We start from the raw sequence: 19,592 nt of genomic DNA, 5'->3' as shown, positions 1-19,592 counted from the left end.
GTTATATAAAGTTTATTTTAGGGGCCTGCTGTTGAAGTTTTACCAAATGACCTGTTATGTCACTCTAATGTTGCTGGGGGGGAGCTGGGGGTCACATGACACCCAAGCACCCAACACCCCATGTCTGAAGTAAACAGCAGCGTTCTTTAGGATTCTAACTGTGTTTGTAAGTGTAAAACCGCAGTGTGCTGATATTTGTGAAAACTGTCAAAACTGAGAAAATAGTCACAAGCAATGAACCAATGGACACCAAATCACTCTGAAGCCATCATAAAAAGGTCTTTAAGAGTCCTGAGGTCTCAGAAGGACCCAAGTCTCCAGAGCCTCCTGCAATCTCCGGTCACTTCTGCAGCGGCATGTGTAAACGACACCCAGACCACTTCAAGCCCTGAAGTGGTGGAAAAAAGTTCCAAAAAGGAGCAGAAAGCTTGGAGATCATTAGCTTAGGAATGCACCATTCAAGTGTGGATATACTGACTATTCTCTTGTGGTGCTCTGTGTTTTTGTGAAGGATTTTACACCAACAAGTGCGTATTGGGATTTTAAATTCTGTTTCAACGTTTGTTGCTGGTTTTAAGGATGTTTTGTTTTCTTTTGGACTCATTTTAGACAAAAGAATTATTTACTTCTCTCTGGCAATGGTGGGACCGTAGTGAGAATGAAATGAAGCTTTTGTGCCAGCAGTACTCTCTCAACAATAATCACGTTACGCGTGATTACTGTTAATTTGTGAAAGACTTGGAGGCTGATATTGTGGACTTGGAATCTTTGAGTGAGTCCACTGAAAATCAATGACATTAAACTCCTCAAATCGAAAAAGTTGACTTGGGAGCACCTGTTGGACTCTAAAGTTCAGGGGGTACTGGTTGGGTCCTGGTTTCAGGATGTCTCTGAAATGGATCCTGCCTCTAGCTTCTTTCTGGTTTGGAGAAGAGGCATGGACAGATGAAGGTGATCCTTATTGTCTGAGGCAGGAGAGGAGCTGTTTGGACCTGACCAGATCAGACAGAGGGCTGTGGACTTTTATTCCTCCCTCTACACCAGTGAGTGTGACGGTGATGACAGCCTGATGGAGGAGTTCTGCAGTGGACTGCTTCAAGGTTTTGAGGAGATGAACTCTCAGTTGGACCGCCCTCTCCAGCTTCCTCAACTGCATGCTGACCTTGAGAGCATGAAGGGTCGGAAGGCTCCTGGGATGGAAGGCCTCACTGTGGAGTTTTACAAGGCTTTCTGGGATATCCTTGCTCCTGACATCTCAGAGGTGTTCAAAGACTGTCTGTTCTCTGGCTCTCTACCGACATGCTGTTGCAGAGCTGTTGTTGCTCTCCTGCCAAGGGATTAAGAACTGGCGGCCCCTCTCTCTACTTTGTGTGGACTAGAAGGAACATTGACATTTCCAGGCAACATGCTGTTTGGGGGCCTCCATTTTGTAAAACCTCCAGCGGGCAGCTTTGCCAGGTGATTGAACTGATTCATCTCACCTGCGTTGCAGATTATTTAGCAGGCGCTGCTTTGCTGCTCAGTGCCAGAAAGTTGCATGTGCCTGTGACTGTACAGCCAGAGTGGAAGTTTCCTGTTCTTGCCTGCCCAAACTTTGATTCCTAGGGATTTGCCACTACACCATTCCTAACCCACTCCATTGGACTTTATAATACGCTGTGGACGCTGCAACAAACCAATTTCCCAAGGTGGGATCAATAAAGTATCTTTATCTCATCTCATCTCCTGGTGGCTCACCAACCTCAGCGGCCGCTTCACCTCCCACCCCAGGTGTAACGCCAACTCCCGCTTGTCTTCCTGCTGCGACCAGTCTGCTTACTTCAGTGGCTAGAACTGGCATTCGTGAGGATCACCTTCTTTCCTTTGTTGTGGGAACCTCCATGGTCAGGCAGGTCCATGTTAACAGGAGCGGCACTTTCTGTCGCCATCACAACCCCTCCGTTCATACTATAACAGTCCACACAGGAGTGAATGACCTCAAGCTTCAGCAATCTGAGACCCTCAAGAAGGACTTTATCACCCTCATCCACTCCATCAAGCAGCTGGACAAGCAGTGCATCATCTCCGGTCCGCTAGATAGGCTAGATAGCTGCTCCACATTTGAGCATCATGCATTTTCTTTTAACAGCCTGCTTATTTTATATGTTACTGTCTACTGACCACCAAAGCCTCTCTCCTGTTTTATTCAAGAATTTTCTGAATTTTTATCATCTAAACACTCTAAATATTGTAGAGTTTTAATAACTGGTGATTTTAACCTACATGTTGACAAAGACAGTGTTGCTGATGTAAACGAGTTTCTTAACCTTTTGCAGTGTATGGATTTTACACAGCATATCACACAGCCCACCCATAGCAGGGGGTGCACTCTAGACTTGGTCATAACCTGTGGCCTGTACTGTAGCGTGTACTCTGTTGTTGACATGGCTATGTCAGATCACATATGTGTATTTTTTAATACCACCAGTTTTACTCAACAGGAAGCTCAAACGAGAACTGTGAGGAAATGATGCATAACTTCTGATGTGGCCACAAATCTTCTCAATATTTTACATCATACTCCCACTCAGATTTTACCTGTATTATGTGATTTTAGAGTTGAACATTTTAACAACAAACTTCAGTCAGCCATTGATGCTGTAGCTCCATTTAAACCAAAAACGGTGAAAACTAAAGCTGTAGCACCCTAGAGCAGTGTTTTTCAATCAGTGTGCCGCGGCACACTAGTGTGCCGTGGGAGATGGTCAAGTGTGCCGTGGAAAATTGCCCTCATTAACTGATCTAAAAACATTTCCCATCTCCAGGATTTCAGCTCTGTGTTCATCCAAACAGGCCCTGATAAAACACTGAGAGGTTAGGAATATAAAAGATCATAAAATACTTTTTCTTTGCGTTTATTTTATTTTATTAAAGACATTTTGATAAGAATGACAGCAGCGCGATTCAGCTGCAGCTCCGGCTGTATCTAGGAAAAGTCCCGCCCCTTTACCTGTCTCCACCAATCATTCTTGAAGGCTTAATCACATGTCATCAGTCTGCCCAATCAGAAGTGGTTAAAGTCTTCACTTTCTTGTCCCGATTTAGCTCGTAAAGTCGCTCAGTTCCAACAAAAATAGCAGCTAAAGCTCGTCTTTAGCGGTGTAGCTTTCCACAGAATCCGGTATCAGACTGGAACAAGTGAACAAAACCATGAAGCTCCGAAAAGCGATCTCCGCCGGCCGTTTTTATGCACTACATCTCCCATGATGCATTGGGTTGTGAGAGTGACAGCGTAAAAGGAGTTCTGTTGTTAAACGTCTTGAAAACAACGAACACACTTCAAACTTTTTTTTAAATCTTCTAACTTAACTTTTATTGCATCTTTTAGAAAAACAGATGCAGCTTCCAGCTTTTTCTGCAATAATTATCAAAAAAAATGCATGTGAGATTGTGGAGGGAGGGGCTGTAGATCAATACAGACTATGAGTTTCTCCTTTTTTTTTCATTTTTGGATGCTGGTGTGCCGCGGGATTTTTTTTTAAGCTTAAAGTGTGCCGTGGCTCAGAAAAGGTTGAAAAACACTGCCCTAGAGAAACAAATCGATCAGAGCCATGAAACGTGAATGCAGAAGAGCGGACAGGAAGTGGAGAAAATGAAATTAAGTGTACATCACAACATTTTTAAAGCACATCAAATGATGTACACTCATGCAATAAAACAGCTAGAACCCTCCATTTCTCAAACTTAATCATACAAAACAAAAATTACCCTAAAGTCATCTTTAAAAAATAGACACTCTAACTAAAATAGCTTTTCAGAGGTCTTCCATAGCAGCACTGAATACTACATGTGAGAGTTTTGCAGACCACTTCGGGTGTAAAATCAATGCTATTATATCTAGTCTTTTAACTCAAAAAGGTGTTGATTTTAATGAATTCATGGCAGGGCTGGCCAATTCTGGTCCTCAAGAGCCTCAACCCTGCCTGTTTTCCAGCTCTAGCTGCACTGCTTGGTGCTGACAACTTAAACCAGGTGTGTACAGTCAATCAGGATGTGGAATCACTTGAGACAGTCAATCAGTAGCAAGCTGGTCAGGGAGGACTGGAAAACAGGCAGTGTTGAGGCTCTTGAGGACCAGGGTTGACCAGCCCTGATCTGTAGCATTGTATTCATCAGAGGAACCACTGGAAAGTTTTGTCCTGGTTGATGCTGTGGCCCCAACGCATCTCTAACAGAGCCTTAAGAGCCCCAAGCCTCCTGACTTGTTGTGCAACGCCGGGCCGATGGTTCGGCCACGTCCTCCGTCTACCCTCTTACCATCCGACGCGAGCCATTTAGCAGTTTAATCCAGGGGCTGCGAGCTGGAAATGACCTCAAGGCAAACCCCGTACTCGGTGGACAGATGTCATTGCGGGAGATGTTATACCTCATGGGGTTGATATGAAGGATGCTGAGCTTCTGGCAGAAGACCGGAAAATATGGAAAACCCTTGATTTTTTGGTCGGCTCTACGCAGCCCCCCCTGCAAGAGCCTTGATTGATTGATTGATTGATTGATTGATTGATTGATTGATTGATTGATTGATTGATTGATTGATTGATTGTGTAACTGACGTTGCAGTTACATTCGGATATCTTGGGGAGCAGGAACCGTCTTTACGCGTGCTTCATAAAAAAGTTGTTGTTCTTCCTTTTAAGTCATTGATTTTCTTGCACTTTGTTGAACAATAAAAATATAAAGTACAAACCACAAAAATACTCTTTAAAGGCATGAATACGTCCTTACTATGAAAATAACATGTTCTAAACACAGTCTAAGCACGGTCTAAGATTAATGTGCTGCCGTACTTCCCAAGTTCAAAATCCAAAAGCAAAAACCAATAAAAGACACGGTGGCTCCCAAAATGCACCTAACCAATAGGAAGCCAGAACACCTGTATGGCCAAGGAATGACAGGCACATGCATGCATAAAATCTAATAAATAACCTAAGTTCAGCCAAATGGCTCCAACAGATTGGTTTGTTGATTGGTTGGTTGGTTGGTTGATTGATTGATTGATTGATTGATTGATTGATTGATTGATTGATTGATTGATTGATTGATTGATTGATTGATTGATTGATTGGTTGACGCTGTGGTACTTGGTTGAGTTTTCTCCCAGTTAACCCTTGTGCTATCTTAGATGACCCCCCCTTCCATTGACGTGTTCTCCCTACCATGACAAAGGTGGATAAAGGTGGAAGGATTTCATGTAATCCATGGACACCAGTGAAGATCCCAAATCATTGAAGAAAAAAGGTTCAGAGCACTGTCTAGTGGGTCTAGATGACCCAACTCCCAACGTTAAAGTGCCTAGGATAGCACAAGGGTTAAAGCCAACCTCCTGCCTCTTAGACCCAATTCCCACATCGCTGTTAAAAATATTTTATTACTTCTAGTAAAATCTAGAAATCTAGTAAATGACTCTCAAAAGCCAGGTGTCTCCCCTGCTGCCTTTAAGACGGCAATGGTGAGGCCTCTTCTGAAGAAGAGTAATCTAGATCCAAACAACTATAGCAGTTATTGGCCAGTATCCAACTTACCATTTTTAAGTAAAATGATAAAACAGTTTAAATGGAATTCAATGAGTTTTTAAAGAAGAAATAACATCTTTGAAAAGTATCAGTCTGGTTTTAGGACATACCACAGCACAGAGACAGCCCTTGTTAAAATGGTAAATGATATTAGATGTAACTCAGTCCTGGAACTACTGGATATGAGTGCTGCATTTGACACAGTAGATCACAGTATTTTACTTAACAGACTGAGAGGTTTGGGCATCGCTGTTCTGAAGTGGTTTTGTTCCTATCTCACAGATTGAAGATTTCATAAAAGTATGGATACATGCTTAAAGGTCTTTGAAATCAATTGTCGTGTCCCCCAAGGTTCAATTGTAGGCCCACTACTTTTTAATTCATAAATTATGCCACTTGGGAACGTCATAGGAGGCCTGGCATTTGTTTTCATAGCTATGCCGATGACACAACTCTACATCGCTGTGTCTCCTGAGGATGAAGAGTCAATCAACATACTCTAAAAAATGCATTTTAGACATTAAGTCATGGATGGCTGAGACCTTCCTACAGCTCAACCAGGACAAAACAGAGGTTTTAGTGATCGGTTCTGAAGACAAGAGAGAGATTGTTTTAACCAAACTAAAGAATGACAAAACTTCTCAGTGTGTGAGAAACCTCTGCATTTGTTTTTTTGACCCCGAGATGAATTTTATTCCACAAATTGAAAATAGAACAAAAACAGGATTTTATCATCTTAGATATATTGCCAGAGTCAGCCCATTTCTCTCTATTGCCCGCATAGAGGTGTTGATGCATATTTTTATTTCCAGCAGATTAGATTATTGTAAGGCCCTGCTCTCTGGTCTTCCCAGAACAAGGATATTGAATCTTCAACAGCTGCAAAATTCAGCAGCAATGTATTGACGAGGACCAAGGGGCGGGAACACATTACACCGATTTTAAAATCACTGCATTGGCTCCCTGTGTGCTTCAGGATTGATTTTAAAGTTCCTTTATTGGTTTATAAATGTTTTTATGGTTTCAGGCCTTCATATTCATCTGATATGATTTTAAAGTGTGAGCCCTCGCGGAACCTGAGGTCCTCTGATACAGACCCTTTGGTTATTCCAAAATTGGAAACTAAAACATACGGCGAGGCCTCATTTAGTTATCACGGACCTCGCGTGTGGAGCAGCTTCCCAGCATGCCTCAGGGCCGCAGAGACTGTTCATGTTTTTAAAGAAAGGTTCAAGACCTACCTTTTTAATATAGTTTAAGTTGAATTTAGTAATGAATTTATTTAATTTTTTTGTTATTTTGTTTTTTCTTTTCACTCATTTGATATTTTTTATTCACTTTTACTGATTTATATCTGTCTATTAAGGTTTATTTTTATATTTATTTATCCGTTTCAACTTTATTTTATTGCTTTCACAATTTATTTGTAACTTCAGTGTTTTCCTCAGAGGGATCCTCCACATCAGTGACTGACCTTTTTCAGTGAACGGGGTCACTGCAATGGGATCTACCAGGTCTGGCTCTTATACTTAGATCTGGGGGGTCCCGTGGCAGCTGTTCTGTGAACTTTAGTGGGGGTCAATGATCTGGACATGTCCCTGGACATGCAGATTTCTACATTGCATCATTTCTCTTACCATGGTGTGTGTATGTGTGTGCGGGGGGGGGGGGGTTCTGGGCACTGTATTGGTTTTGGACAAATTATTTGGCTATTGTCTTGTCTTTTGTTTTTAAATTTTAATTGTTTTCATGTAAAAAAAGGACTTTGATTAGCATGGCACATAACAATTGAAAAAGTGCTGTAGAAATAAAGTTTGATTTGATTTGATTACTGGACAATCATCTCTGAAGTCGGCCATTACTTCTACACTCCCCTACTGGAAGGCTAAAATGGCAGCTCTCATATTGGCTGATGTTAACTTGAACCTTTCTCATATGGGGAAAAAAGGCAGGACCGGATTAAGTCATTTTTTTTCCCCTTTTGTTTTTGTCCACACCCATGTTGTACGCCGGACCCTCCATACTAACGCTAACTACTTCAGCTACTTCAGCTTGGAAATGTTTTTTAACATTTAAAGCTTTTATAGTAGAGTGGTGCAACAAACATTTTCACTTATTTTAGTACAAACAGCCCCTTCTAACACATGACAAGTTTGAATGTGTTATTTCTGTGGTCCTAATCTGTCATATCAAAATATGATATCCTATTGTCATTAATCTCTTGATGCTCAAGCTAATATTTAAGTTAACCCTCTTCACACACAGTCACAGCAGGACCCCATAAGCAGAATGAACATCTGTGGCCACAGACCCCAAAATGTGATGTCCACCCATGTGGACCACATGTCTGCAGAGGGTAAAAATGCCTGATGCTGCCTCCTCTTCTGATGACAATCCAAAGAAAAGTAAATACAGAATTGTTCTTTTGAATTCAAACTCATTTACTTAAAAAATGTTGTCAAAATATATTTACATATGGTATGTATGTTGAGTATGAACAAGATTAAATAATAATTATTAAATATTTTCCATTGTGTATTTCAGACACATCTTTGCAAAACCAGCGAGTGTCCAAATGTTTTTTGAGTGAAATCTATTTTATTTTCCTCACAATTGCAGTCTGAATTATCAGTGATGGTTAAGTCTGCCGGGCATCAGAAAGTGCAGCTCAACAAAACCAGATATATCAACATTTACTACGGCGGCGGACGGGATGAAAGAGGACGTCCAACATGCCACAATGCTTACCCCCTTTTTTCTTTTCTTATTTATTTAAAATTTTACATTTTAAATTCTTATCAAAACATTTGGATTCTTGACATTGAGGTTGTCTAAAAGTGGACCAGTAAGGAAGTTATTTGACGTTTTACCCTACAGATAAGGATTTAAAAAAGTGAACAAAACCGCAGCAGAGGGCCCCGTGTCAAAGTTTGCCTGGGGCCCCCAAACTGCTAAATCCGCCAGTGCTCAGGTCAGGGTGTTTTTGTCATTCTGTCCCGGATCAAGCCGTATGCTTCGGAGTTTCCGCAGCTCCGAACTTTGCGTTAGAAATACTTACAGTCGTGTTGGGTTTCTGTTTATTTTGTGTGCGCTGCCACTTTTACGGACAAGGCTGCTGTGGACGACGTGCGTGCTTGCGTGCGTGTATGCACAATGTACTGTAGGCAGTAGTGAGGGGGTGATGACATGCGCACACATAATGCGCGTGACCAGAAGGAGTGGGCATTCAAAGTAGGCTAAGCTCTGCTATTGGTAACACACGCCCTCCCGGGACCAGTTCTGAGAGATCCAGGATGGAAGGTGTGCGTACTGCGGGTTCGGAGGATTCGGTTCGACTTATGTGACGTCTCCCATCCGCGAGCAGGGATCTCCTTGGAAACGGATGGTGGCAGCCTCCCCCCTCCCTCCTCGGTTGGTGCTGAGCTTGCTGCCTGGCTTCCCACAGAAACTACTGACCGACTGGGCCGCTTTCATTCAGCAGATGTTTCCCGGCAGGATGGCCCTGAGCCCCCCCAGCCCGCTGTGCGGGCCCCCAGAGGAGCTGCAGGAGCTCGCCTTCATAGAGCGGCCGATTCGCAGGACCCTCAAGGTAGGGATGCCCTGTCCACGCGCCGGTGGACAGTTCTAGCACGCACGTGCGCGAATAGGCGCGTGAAAACTATGCTGATAGAATGATGGTTCTATGAAGAAGCGGGGGGAGGAAGATGGGCAGCCGAGGAGAAGCAGACGGAGACCCGCAGCGTGACGCAGTTCCTCAGCCTGTCCATACAGAGACGGAGTTAAGATGACGGGCACGCGCTCTTCCACTCTGTTCGAATTTGAAGAAAGAAAGACAGCACGTTTAAGTAGCTGTCACCTCACTGGTCACGCGAAGATGGTAATGACATGTTGGGACAGAGCAAGGGGGTAACTCTAGCGGGCGGGGGGGCAGTACCTCTAATGACCAGAGAGGCTGGTGCTCAGACTGAGCATTTTGTATTGACGAAGTTACAATTGGGATTCCCCCCATAAATAAACCCTTTTATTGCCTGGTGCTTAAACCTTTTTTGCCTAAATGGTTGAACATTTAATACATGACAATTCTGGGGGCAGTGTATATTTTTTAAATTTGTAGCTTTTTTAAACAGTTTATTTTTGCTTAATGGGGTGGCACGGCTTTATGATTGACCGATGATGATCGCGGTGGATTCAAGTATTTGCGCTTGGAGGAGGAGGTGATATTTGAGCCCAATCAAAATTGACATATTTCATAAAACTGCAATAAAAACACTTTTTTTCAAATTAAATGAATCACGTGCCCATTAACTCTGCACAGGTAGCCAGTTTGCATCCATTTTCTTACCCACCGGGGTGCTGAGTTTGCGGAGACTGTCCGGCTACTGTTGGCCGAAGGAGGGAAACACCCTGAACAGATCGCCAGCCGGTCGCAGGGCTATGGGGCTGGAGCGACTGCGCTGGCTACGCCGGCTGAAGAGCAGACAGAGCACCACTGCTGGATGGGGAGGCAAAAAAGTGCACTTTTCTTATTTTTTCATTTTGAATACTTCTTCGTTTGGACAAAATAATATTTTGAGGGAATTATTCAATTATTTCACTGGTTCCAAATCAATCCCCTGGTGCCATTTGTCGTCACTCCATTGTCATCCTGGCATACATGGAACTGCTACTGTAGTCAGAAAGAGTTTTTGGTGGCCTTCCTTACTCTCTGACATGAGGAAATATGGGACTGCAAGTCCAGTTTGTGCCAGGAACAAAACCTCCTGTCTACGACCGTCTAGTCTCCTCAACCCTCTACTATTCCCTGCTGGCCCTGGTCGCATGTCACCATGGACTTTGTGACTGGTCTTCCAAGCTCTGAAGGTAACAACACTATACTAACAGTCGTTGATAGATTCTCAATAATGGTGCACTTTATCGCTCTACCAGGGTTACCTTTTAGACCGCTGAGGTACTCTTGCGTCAGGTTGTCAGGTTGCACGGCATCCCTAGACACATAGTCTCGGACAGGGGCCCACAGTTCACAGCAAAGATCTGGTCTGAGTTTTGCAGACTGCTGGGTGTATCTGTTAGTCTCTCATCACGTTTCCATCCCCAATCCAATCTCCATCAGAGAGACTTAACCAGCAGCTGGAGACCAGCCTAAAAATACTATGCTCTTCAGATTCTTCGTCCTGGTCACGCAATCTGATTTGAGCAGAATATGCCCACAACACCTTACATTGACCTCTACTCGTCCTTTGAGGTTGTCTACCACCTGTGTTTCCCACCCTGGAGGGTGCTGTCTCTGTCCCATCAGCTCAAGCATCCATTCGTATGATCCATCTTTTCTAGTGCAGGGCTAGGTTGGAAATTGTTCAGGACTGTGGACTCCTAAAAGCACCAGGCAGACAAACACAGAAGACCGGCACCCGTGTACGGACACGGTCAAATTGTATGGCTATCCACCTTCTGCTGTGTGTGACCCATAGGAACCTGGCACTCCGTTTCATCTAACCCTTCCCTATAACCAAAGTAATTAACCCTGCTGCTGTAAGGTTACGGTTGCCCTAGCCCCATATGAGTAAACCCCACCTTCCATGTGTCCAAGCTCATGCCTGTCCAGGAATCTGACCTCGTTCCCCCTGACAGACCCCCTCCCCCTGCTCGGTTCATAGATAGGGGTACCGCCTACACCATTAGGGCTCTTCTCAACTCACGACGCAGGGGAAAAGGCTACCAGTATTTGGTCAACTGGGAGTAATACGGTCCAGAGGAGCAATTTTGGGTCCCCTCCAGGCTCATTTTGGACCCTGTCCTGATTGGTCAGTTTCATCGGGATCACCCTGGGCAACCGGGTGATCCATCAGTAGACGGCACTTAGGTGTGGGGCACTGTCAAGATTTGTTTCTGGTTCTCCATTTCTGCCTTCCTATCCCCACTCGCTTCAGCTGTGACCCGGGGTATATTAGATTGGTGTGTTCGCTCATTCTCTGCCAGTTCGTGGTTCCTCATCTGTCGTTGAATCCAACCGTTTGCTCAAGTAATTCTTGTCTGTCTTGTTTCTACTGGCTTCCCAATACATGACTTCCATGGAGTCTGCTCCCCTCAGCCCTTGTCGCTCATGCACAGAGTCTGCTGGCCCCACCTCCCCAACACTCACAGGATTCCCCTCCATGTCAATGACGTCACACTTCCTCAGACGCTCACCAGGACATCGGGCCATTCAACGATAGGACCTTTGGACTCTAAATAAACTTTTTCCTTCCCTGTGCGTGCCTCAACTTAGGTCTCCACTAAAACATAACAATAAAAATAATTTAACGTTTTTGTGAATGACAATTTACTTTTCATTAGAATGATGTATTTATGAGTTATGTTATGTATTTATTTTTAAAATATATCTATTTATTCAAAACATTAAAAGTCATTAACACTGATAATTCTGTACATTTTTTCCTTCATGTAAAGCAGGGGTGCCCACAGTTTTTTGCCGTGCGAGCTACTTTGGAGGTGACAAGCTCTAAAAGATCTACCCATCTATTTATATATATATACCAGGGACGGAATCAACTATCAAGGCTAATGGGGGAATTAAAATAACAATGGTGAGCTATTGACATAATCCAGTGAGGGCCCCCCTGAGAACCCATGAGAGACAATGAATCACGTCATGCCAGACGTCGCCCGTCCAAACAAGATCCGCGTCAGGTGCTGGGGAACCAGAGCACACTGATGGAAAGTGAGCTACTGGAACAAGACGGAAATGGACTAGATGTGAGAACAAGGTTCTGTTGGAATGTTACTACTCCAGTAAAACTACTAATAGAGGTTATGTGCAGAGAATGTGGAGTGAATGGATGCTTCGAAACCCACAAGAAAGGCTAACTGCCAAGCTCAATGTTCCAACATCCGCAAATGGCAACTCCTATCACAACTTGAGATTGAAGCGGTACAACACAATTGTAACACAACGGGAGTGCCAGAACACCAGGTCAGAGAGAAGGCTAAACCACACTCCTAGCCTGGCAGCAAAAGAACCAGCTGCTAAGAGACAGGGACTTACCCCGAATGGCTAACAGAAGGGCGAACAATCCTGATCCAGAAGGATCCCTCAAAGGGTGCAGTCCCATCCAACTACCGGCCAAAAACCTGTCTCTCCACAACATGGAAGCTCATGTCAGGCATCATTGCAACCAACATGGATCAATACATGAGAAACACACAGAAGGGCATTGGTAGAGACTCCAGAGGAGCAAAACACCAACTCCTGGTTGACAGAACAGTCGCTCAAGACTGCAGGTCACGACACACCAACCTGTGCACTGCCTGGATTGATTACAAGAAAGCCTATGACTCAATGCCACACACATGGATCACTGAATGCTTGGAGCTGTACAACATCAACAGGACTCTAAGACCCTTCATAGGAAATTCAATGAAGCTGTGGAAAACCTCTAGCCCAAGTGTCTATCAAATGTTCGATATACCAAGGTGACACTCTGTCCCCACTGCTGTTCTGCATAGGTCTGAACTCCCTCAGCCAAATAATCAACAAGACCGGCTATGGATACCGACTTAGAAATGGGGCCAACACCAGTCACCTCCTCCACATGGATGACATCAAGCTATATGCTAAGAGCGAGCGTGACATTGACTCCCTGATCCACACCACCAGGATCTACAGTACTGACATTGGGATGTCATTCGGGCTTGAGAAATGTAGCCGGATGGTGACAAAGAGAGGCAAGGTAGTCCACACAGGAGGGGTCTCACTCCCAGAAGAAACAATCACAGACATTGAGGACAGTTACAAGTACCTTGGAATTCCGCAGGCAAATGGCAACCTGGAGCAGGCAACAAGGAAAGCTGCAACAGCTAAATACGTCCAACGAGTAAGGCAAGTCCTGAGAAGCCAGTTCAATGGCAAGAATAAGACCCACGCAATAAATAGTTACGCACTGCCAGTTATTAGACATTCTGCAGGAAATGTAAGATGGCCAAAAGAAGAAATACAGATTACAAATGTTAAGACACAAAAGTTCCTCACAATACATTGAGGCTTCCACCCCAAATCCAGCATCCTGAGACTGTATGCCAACCCAATTAAAAGGAGGCAGAGGATTAGTGAGCGTGGAAGCCACTATCCAGGATGAAACATCCAAGATGCATGATTACATCAAGCTGAAGGCCTCAACTGACAGTGTGCTCAGTAAATGTCTCAGGCAATGGACAGCAGAGAATAAAGTGCTGGAGGACAGATCCTCATGGGAGGACAAACCCCTGCATGGGATGTACCACCGGACCATAACTGAAGTGGCTGATATCAAGAAGTCCTACCAATGGCTAGAAAGGGCTGGCCTACAGGACAGCACTGAAGCGCTCATCCTGGCAGCTCAGGAACAAGCCCTGAGCACCAGAGCCATAGAGGCTCAGATCTACCACACCAGACAAGACCCAAGGTGTAGGCTGTGCAAAGAGGCGCCTGAAACAATCCAGCACATAACTGCAGGGTTGAAGATGCTGGCAGGTAAAGTATACAAGGAGCACCACAATCAAGTGGCTGGAATACAGTACAGTACAGGAACATGTGTGCAGAAGATGAACTGGAAAACCCAAGACAGGATGGTATTGGCGAACCAACCAGACATTGTAGTGGTGGATAAAGAACAGAGGAAAGCCATTGTGGTGGATGTGGCAGTGCCAAGCGATGGGAACATCAGGAAGAAGGAACATGAGAAACTGGAGAAATACCAGGGACTCAAGAGAAGAACTGGAGAAAGCCTGGAAAGTGAAGATGACAGTGGTGCCTGTGGTAATTGGAGCACTCGGGGCAGTAACCCCCAAGCTAGAGGAGTGGCTACTACAGATACCTGGAAAGACCTCAGACCTATCAGTCCAGAAAAGAACAGTGCTAGGAACAGCTAAGATACTGCAGGACCCTCAAGCTCCCAGGACATGTCAATGGGGCAGAGGTGTGGGGTTATTGCAACAAAGGCTTCACACTGATTTGTTTGCCCTGACAGACTGCTGAGGAGATTGATCAGCTGACAGTGGATGAAGGCCTGAATGAAGTTGAAAGAGCCGTGTACCTGCTCAGGTGAGTTGTGAACCTGTCCAACCATCACAATGATAACAAAAGTCAGCAATATATCCTTTTTCAGCAATTTTATCCAATACCCTGCTGTTGTTCATGTTTCTTCTGACTGGCAGAAGATATGTACTAGGATATGGACTTCAGTTTCATGGACTCGGGTTTGAAAGTTTTTTCAACCCTGAACCCTCCTTGAGATTTATTAGTGCTGTTCAATTAAAAGTTGCGCACTTTCCTGTGCGTCCCTAGCGCACAGGGTGCATGGGCAATTGCGTGGGCATCCTTCAAGAACCACCTTCATGCCTTTTCAGCAGTATTGCTTGGACTCAGTAAGGAGCCAGTGTGTACCTATGGGATATGATGACTGTCAATAAGAAACGTTTGCATGAATTGAGACTTTGTTTACAATTAAAAAAATATGAATACAACATCTAGTGTTACGTTTGACAGATATGTTTTGAATACGACTTGCTTGTCTTGAATACAAAATTTCGCCGGTTAAAAAACTGTCAAATATTCGTCATGGGGTCCCAGACATACACATCCAGAAACATTAATTCAACTGAGTGAGCATGGGCTTTGAGCCTCATTTATTAAACTAAAATAGAATAAAATGTTTTAGAATGCTATTGATCCCCTGGCAGGGATAGTATCTTAATACCATAGCTCTGTTGAATTAAAAAAAAGTATTTAACAGCTACGTCCTGCTGCATGCTTTGTTGTTGTATGTATGTTTCCCGACACAATAGTCATGCCTTTGACCCTGTCACGTATTTTTGACAGTGAATTAATCTGGGTAATTTGGTATTCAAGACAAAGACAAATAGTAATAACAACAGACATGTTAAACGTCAAACTAAATATTATACATTTTTCTGTAAAGTTGTGCAAAAAGTATTAATTTGTGCAGAACTTTGTCTTTATGAATATGTTTCTTATTGACAGATTAAAACTAACTGACTAACGACTGGAGTGCTGTGTAAAGGGTACCATACGACAGTATGCTTAGCAATACATAACGATACTACACAATGGTACATTCCATTTTTCTGACTAAGGTGACTGCAAGAGCCTCAAGGGAACTGCAAGACGCACCTGCGCTCTACCTGAGATAGATCTGCTTTTCTTTAAAACATTGGATACTCTAATGCTATATTTTGGTCATATACATAGGGGATTAGTATTTGTGCCGGCTTGGTCATTTTTTCACACAGACGAGAGGCGTTCGAGTTCCTTGTACTGCTGTTTAATGTGGTGTTCCTTTCTTTAAACTTTACACCGCATCAACATCCGTAGAACACTTTGGCCTGCTAATGAACCAACCGGTGAACTAAAACACAAAAATTCTTCTTAATTGTTCTCTTATTGCCGTCTGTCGTGCTGACTTTGCATGTGCTGCTCTTATAGGAAACAGGAAGTGCCTATTACAACCTGTAACTGAACTCAGGTAAACTAAACATTAAAAACTCTTCAAAATTAAATCTTACTGCTCCTAAAGCTTCATAGGTGTGATATAAAATGTAGAAAATACAAATATTTAAATCTACAAATTAAAGAAAAATAATTAAAAACGTTTTAGGTAGCACTGCGGCAGAGCGCCCTCTGCTGTCAAAATAAATAACTACTAAGACATCAACTGCTATACTCCCACCATCACAATACTAACAGTATGTGATTCTGAATAGAAGCTAATACTATAAATAAGCATTAACAAATACTACTCTGCTTCAAGTAAGAGAACAGTCTTGTGGACTGGTCTTTCCAGAACAGTCTTGTTGGTACGTGTTCCTCCTTTATCTTCAGTAGAGTCACCAAGAAGAAGTTTAACCCTTCTGACCTTGCCGTCGGCTCCTGGAAGGACTTCTATGACTCTGGCGAGCTTCCACTGGTTTCTTGGAACACACTCATCTTGTAACAAAACGATGTCGTCCACCTTTGCATTTCTCCTGGTCTTGTTCCACTTACTTCTCTGTTGCAGATTTAACAAATATTCCTTTCTCCATCTAGTCCAGAACACATTTGTCAAATACTGCACTCTTTTCCATCTTCTCTGCAAGTAGAGATCCTCTTTAACGAATTCTCCAGGTGGTGGTGAGATTACTGTTGATTTCATCGTCAAGATGTGATTTGGGGTCAGCGCCTCAGGTCCAACAGGATCGTTGAGGAACTCCACAGTTAGTGGTCGACTATTCACCACAGACATAGTCTCATACAAGAATGTTCTCAGTGATGAAGTATCTAATCTTGAGGCAGACTCATCAAGAATAGAACTCAAAACATTTCTTATTGTCCGAATTTGCCTCTCCCAGACACCTCCCATGTGGCTGGAAGCAGGTGGGTTAAAGATGAAACTTATACCCAACTCTTTCGCCTTCTCTTTAGAAGCTTGTGTTAAGCTCAGGAACTCATGCTTGGCACCAACGAAGTTAGTTCCTTGATCACAATGGAGTTGACTGACATTGCCCCTTATCGAAATGAAACAACGTAGTGCATTGAGGAAACAATCTGTGCTGAGATCGTCCAGGACTTCAATATGAATAGCTCTGGAGCACATGCATGTAAACAAAAGTCCATACCTCTTCATCTCCTTCCTTCCTTCCTTCACATAGAATGGTCCAAAGCAATCCATTCCGCTGTATGTGAATGGAGACATAGCTTCCGTTCTTTCTGATGGCAGGTCGGACATCTTCTGCTCCTGACTGTTTTGTCGATATTTTCTGCACTTGACACACTTGCGTATAAATGATGCAACTTCACTACTGCAGCTAATGATCCAAATGCCATTAGCACGTATTTCATTGACCGTCATACCCCTTCCCTGATGATGAATCTTTTCATGGAAGTGCTTTATAAGTAGACGTGACACATGATGTCCCTTTGGAAGTATGGCTGGGTGTTTGACGTGTGGATGGAGTGATGCTTGCGAGAGTCTTCCTCCCACCCTCAAGACATTGTGCTCGTCGAGGAATGGGCTTAATTGATGAAGCTTGAAGTGAGAACCCTCCACTTCTTTATTTTGCTTTAAAGACTTGATTTCCTCGTCAAATGCTTCCTTCTGCACAGAGCGTATTATGAACTCCTCCGCTTCTTTCCTTTCTTCCAGCGTGCTACTTTCATTGGACATTGCCTTGTGGTTTGTTGCATATTTGGCTCGTCGCTTCAATCTTGCTATTGCTTTCACAACTCTTTTCCAGTCAGAAATTCTTTGTAGTCTGTCAACAACTGACTTTTCTTCTCTTGCTTCAACTGTGAAGACTTGCGTGACCTTGAATTCCGGATCTTCTGAGTTGATCTCTTTCATTTCCACTTCTTCTTGAGGCAGTTCTTTTTGCCATAAAAAACTTGGTCCTGTGAACCAATTAGACTCCGCTAATTGTTTTGTCATTTCTCCTCGAGATGCCCTATCAGCAGGGTTTTGTTCAGAGGCAACATATCGCCATTGACTTGGTTCTGTAGTTGACCTGATTCTCTGTATTCTGTTGGCAACAAATACATGGAACCGTCTGGCGTCATTGTTAATGTAACCAAGGACAACCTTGGAATCGGTCCAGTAGTATTCTTTTAAACCTTGAATGTCCAACTCCTTTTTTAGGAAACTCGCAGTTCTGACAGCTACTACTGCAGCTGTGAGCTCCAATCTTGGGATGGTTGTCACCTTTGTGGGAGCTACTCTGGCCTTTCCCATTATGAAGTTGCATTGTACTTCTCCTGTCTTAGTTACAGTCCTGAGGTATGAGCACACGCCGTAACCGGATACACTGGCATCAGAAAAACTGTGTAGCTCACACTGCTGAACGTGTTTGAATGTTGAGGTGATGTAGCATCGAGGTATGTTTATGGTTGGCAAGTTCTTGAGGTCTTTGAGCCAGGCTTCCCATTGTGGTTTGAGGTCTAGAGGGAGCGGCTCATCCCAACCCAGCTTTTCTTGACACATCCTTTGTAAAATTCTTTTGCCGACCAGAATGAATGGGGCGACAAATCCAAGTGGATCAAATATAGATGCCACTGTGGAGAGCACTCCTCTTCTAGTGAAGGGATTGTTCTTTACATCAACTTTGAAGCTAAATGTGTCAGACGTTACGCACCACTGGACTCCTAAGGCCCGTTCCATCTTTGGTTCTCCCAAAGCCAGGTCCAGATCAGTATCTCCTGCTGCACGTTCTTCTTTGGGGATTGTGGCGATCACTTCTTTGCTGTTACTGATGAACTTGTGCAGGTGCAACTTTCCTGTGTCACAAAGTTCTCTGGCTTCTTTCACAAGGTGAATCGCTTCTTGCTCTGAGTCTACAGCAGCCAAACCATCATCTACATAGAAGTTACGTTGTATGAACTTCACAACAGCTTGACTAAACTTGCTTGCTCCCTGTGTGGCTAGATGCTTGAGCCCGAAGTTTGCACATCCAGGTGAGGAGGCTGCACCAAACAAGTGGACTTTCATGCGAAACACAGATGCTGGATGTTCCATGTTGCCGTTTTCCCACCATAGGAAACGAAAGTAATCTTGGTCTTGTGGAGCAACATGAAATTGGTGGAACATGCGTTCGACGTCACACATGATGGCCACCCGTCCTTTCCTAAAACGACACAAAACTCCCACTAAAGTGTTAGTTAGATCTGGTCCTGTCAAGAGCTGCTCGTTCAGTGATGTGTTTTGGTACTTGGCTGATGCGTCAAAAACAACTCTGATCTTATTCGGCTTCTGGGGATGATAGATGCCATGGTGAGGGATATACCAAGCTGGTAGGTTGTTTATTTCGTCTTCCGGAACTTTCTCAGCATCTCCTCTGACTATTATGTCTTGCATAAACGCCACATAGTCGTTGTAATAATGTTGATCCTTTCTCAAACGTCTTTCTAAGCACTTCAGTCTGTGTTCTGCACAAGCCTTGTTGTTGGGTAGGTCAGGTCTTTCTTCTTTAAAGGGTAACGGCATTTCAAAATGACCGTCTGCCTTTTGCCTTATGCCTTCC

General features: G+C 43.7%; 2 protein-coding genes across 7 annotated transcripts in view; one reads left to right on the top strand and one right to left on the bottom strand.

The window, feature by feature from the left end:
• The first annotated feature begins 8,645 nt into the window (after nt 1-8,645).
• Nucleotides 8,646-19,592, top strand: part of ppp4r4 (protein phosphatase 4 regulatory subunit 4) — a 32,677-nt gene continuing 21,730 nt past the window's right edge. For 2 of the 6 annotated variants that reach the window (XM_023952869.1, XM_023952864.1), the window contains exons 1-2: nt 8,678-9,141; nt 14,555-14,628. In XM_023952869.1, the coding sequence (XP_023808637.1) occupies nt 8,935-9,141; nt 14,555-14,628 (281 nt within the window). In that variant the 5' untranslated portion in view covers nt 8,678-8,934. Of the gene's footprint in view, nt 9,142-14,554; nt 14,629-19,592 lie in introns of all 6 variants that reach the window. The other 4 variants (XM_023952866.1, XM_023952867.1, XM_023952868.1 and 1 more) reach the window with 4 other exon arrangements.
• LOC111947062 lies at nt 16,239-17,913 on the bottom strand. The gene is made up of 2 exons (XM_023952873.1): nt 17,199-17,913; nt 16,239-16,625 (listed from the first exon to the last, which is right to left on the bottom strand). The coding sequence occupies exons 1-2, from the start codon at nt 17,744-17,746 to the stop codon at nt 16,340-16,342; spliced, it is 834 nt and encodes a 277-aa protein (XP_023808641.1). The 5' UTR covers nt 17,747-17,913; the 3' UTR covers nt 16,239-16,339.

The sequence above is a fragment of the Oryzias latipes genome, chromosome 24, assembly GCF_002234675.1.
Source record: "Oryzias latipes chromosome 24, ASM223467v1".
Taxonomy (NCBI): domain Eukaryota; kingdom Metazoa; phylum Chordata; class Actinopteri; order Beloniformes; family Adrianichthyidae; genus Oryzias; species Oryzias latipes.
This window is presented reverse-complemented; position numbering and strand designations above follow the sequence as displayed.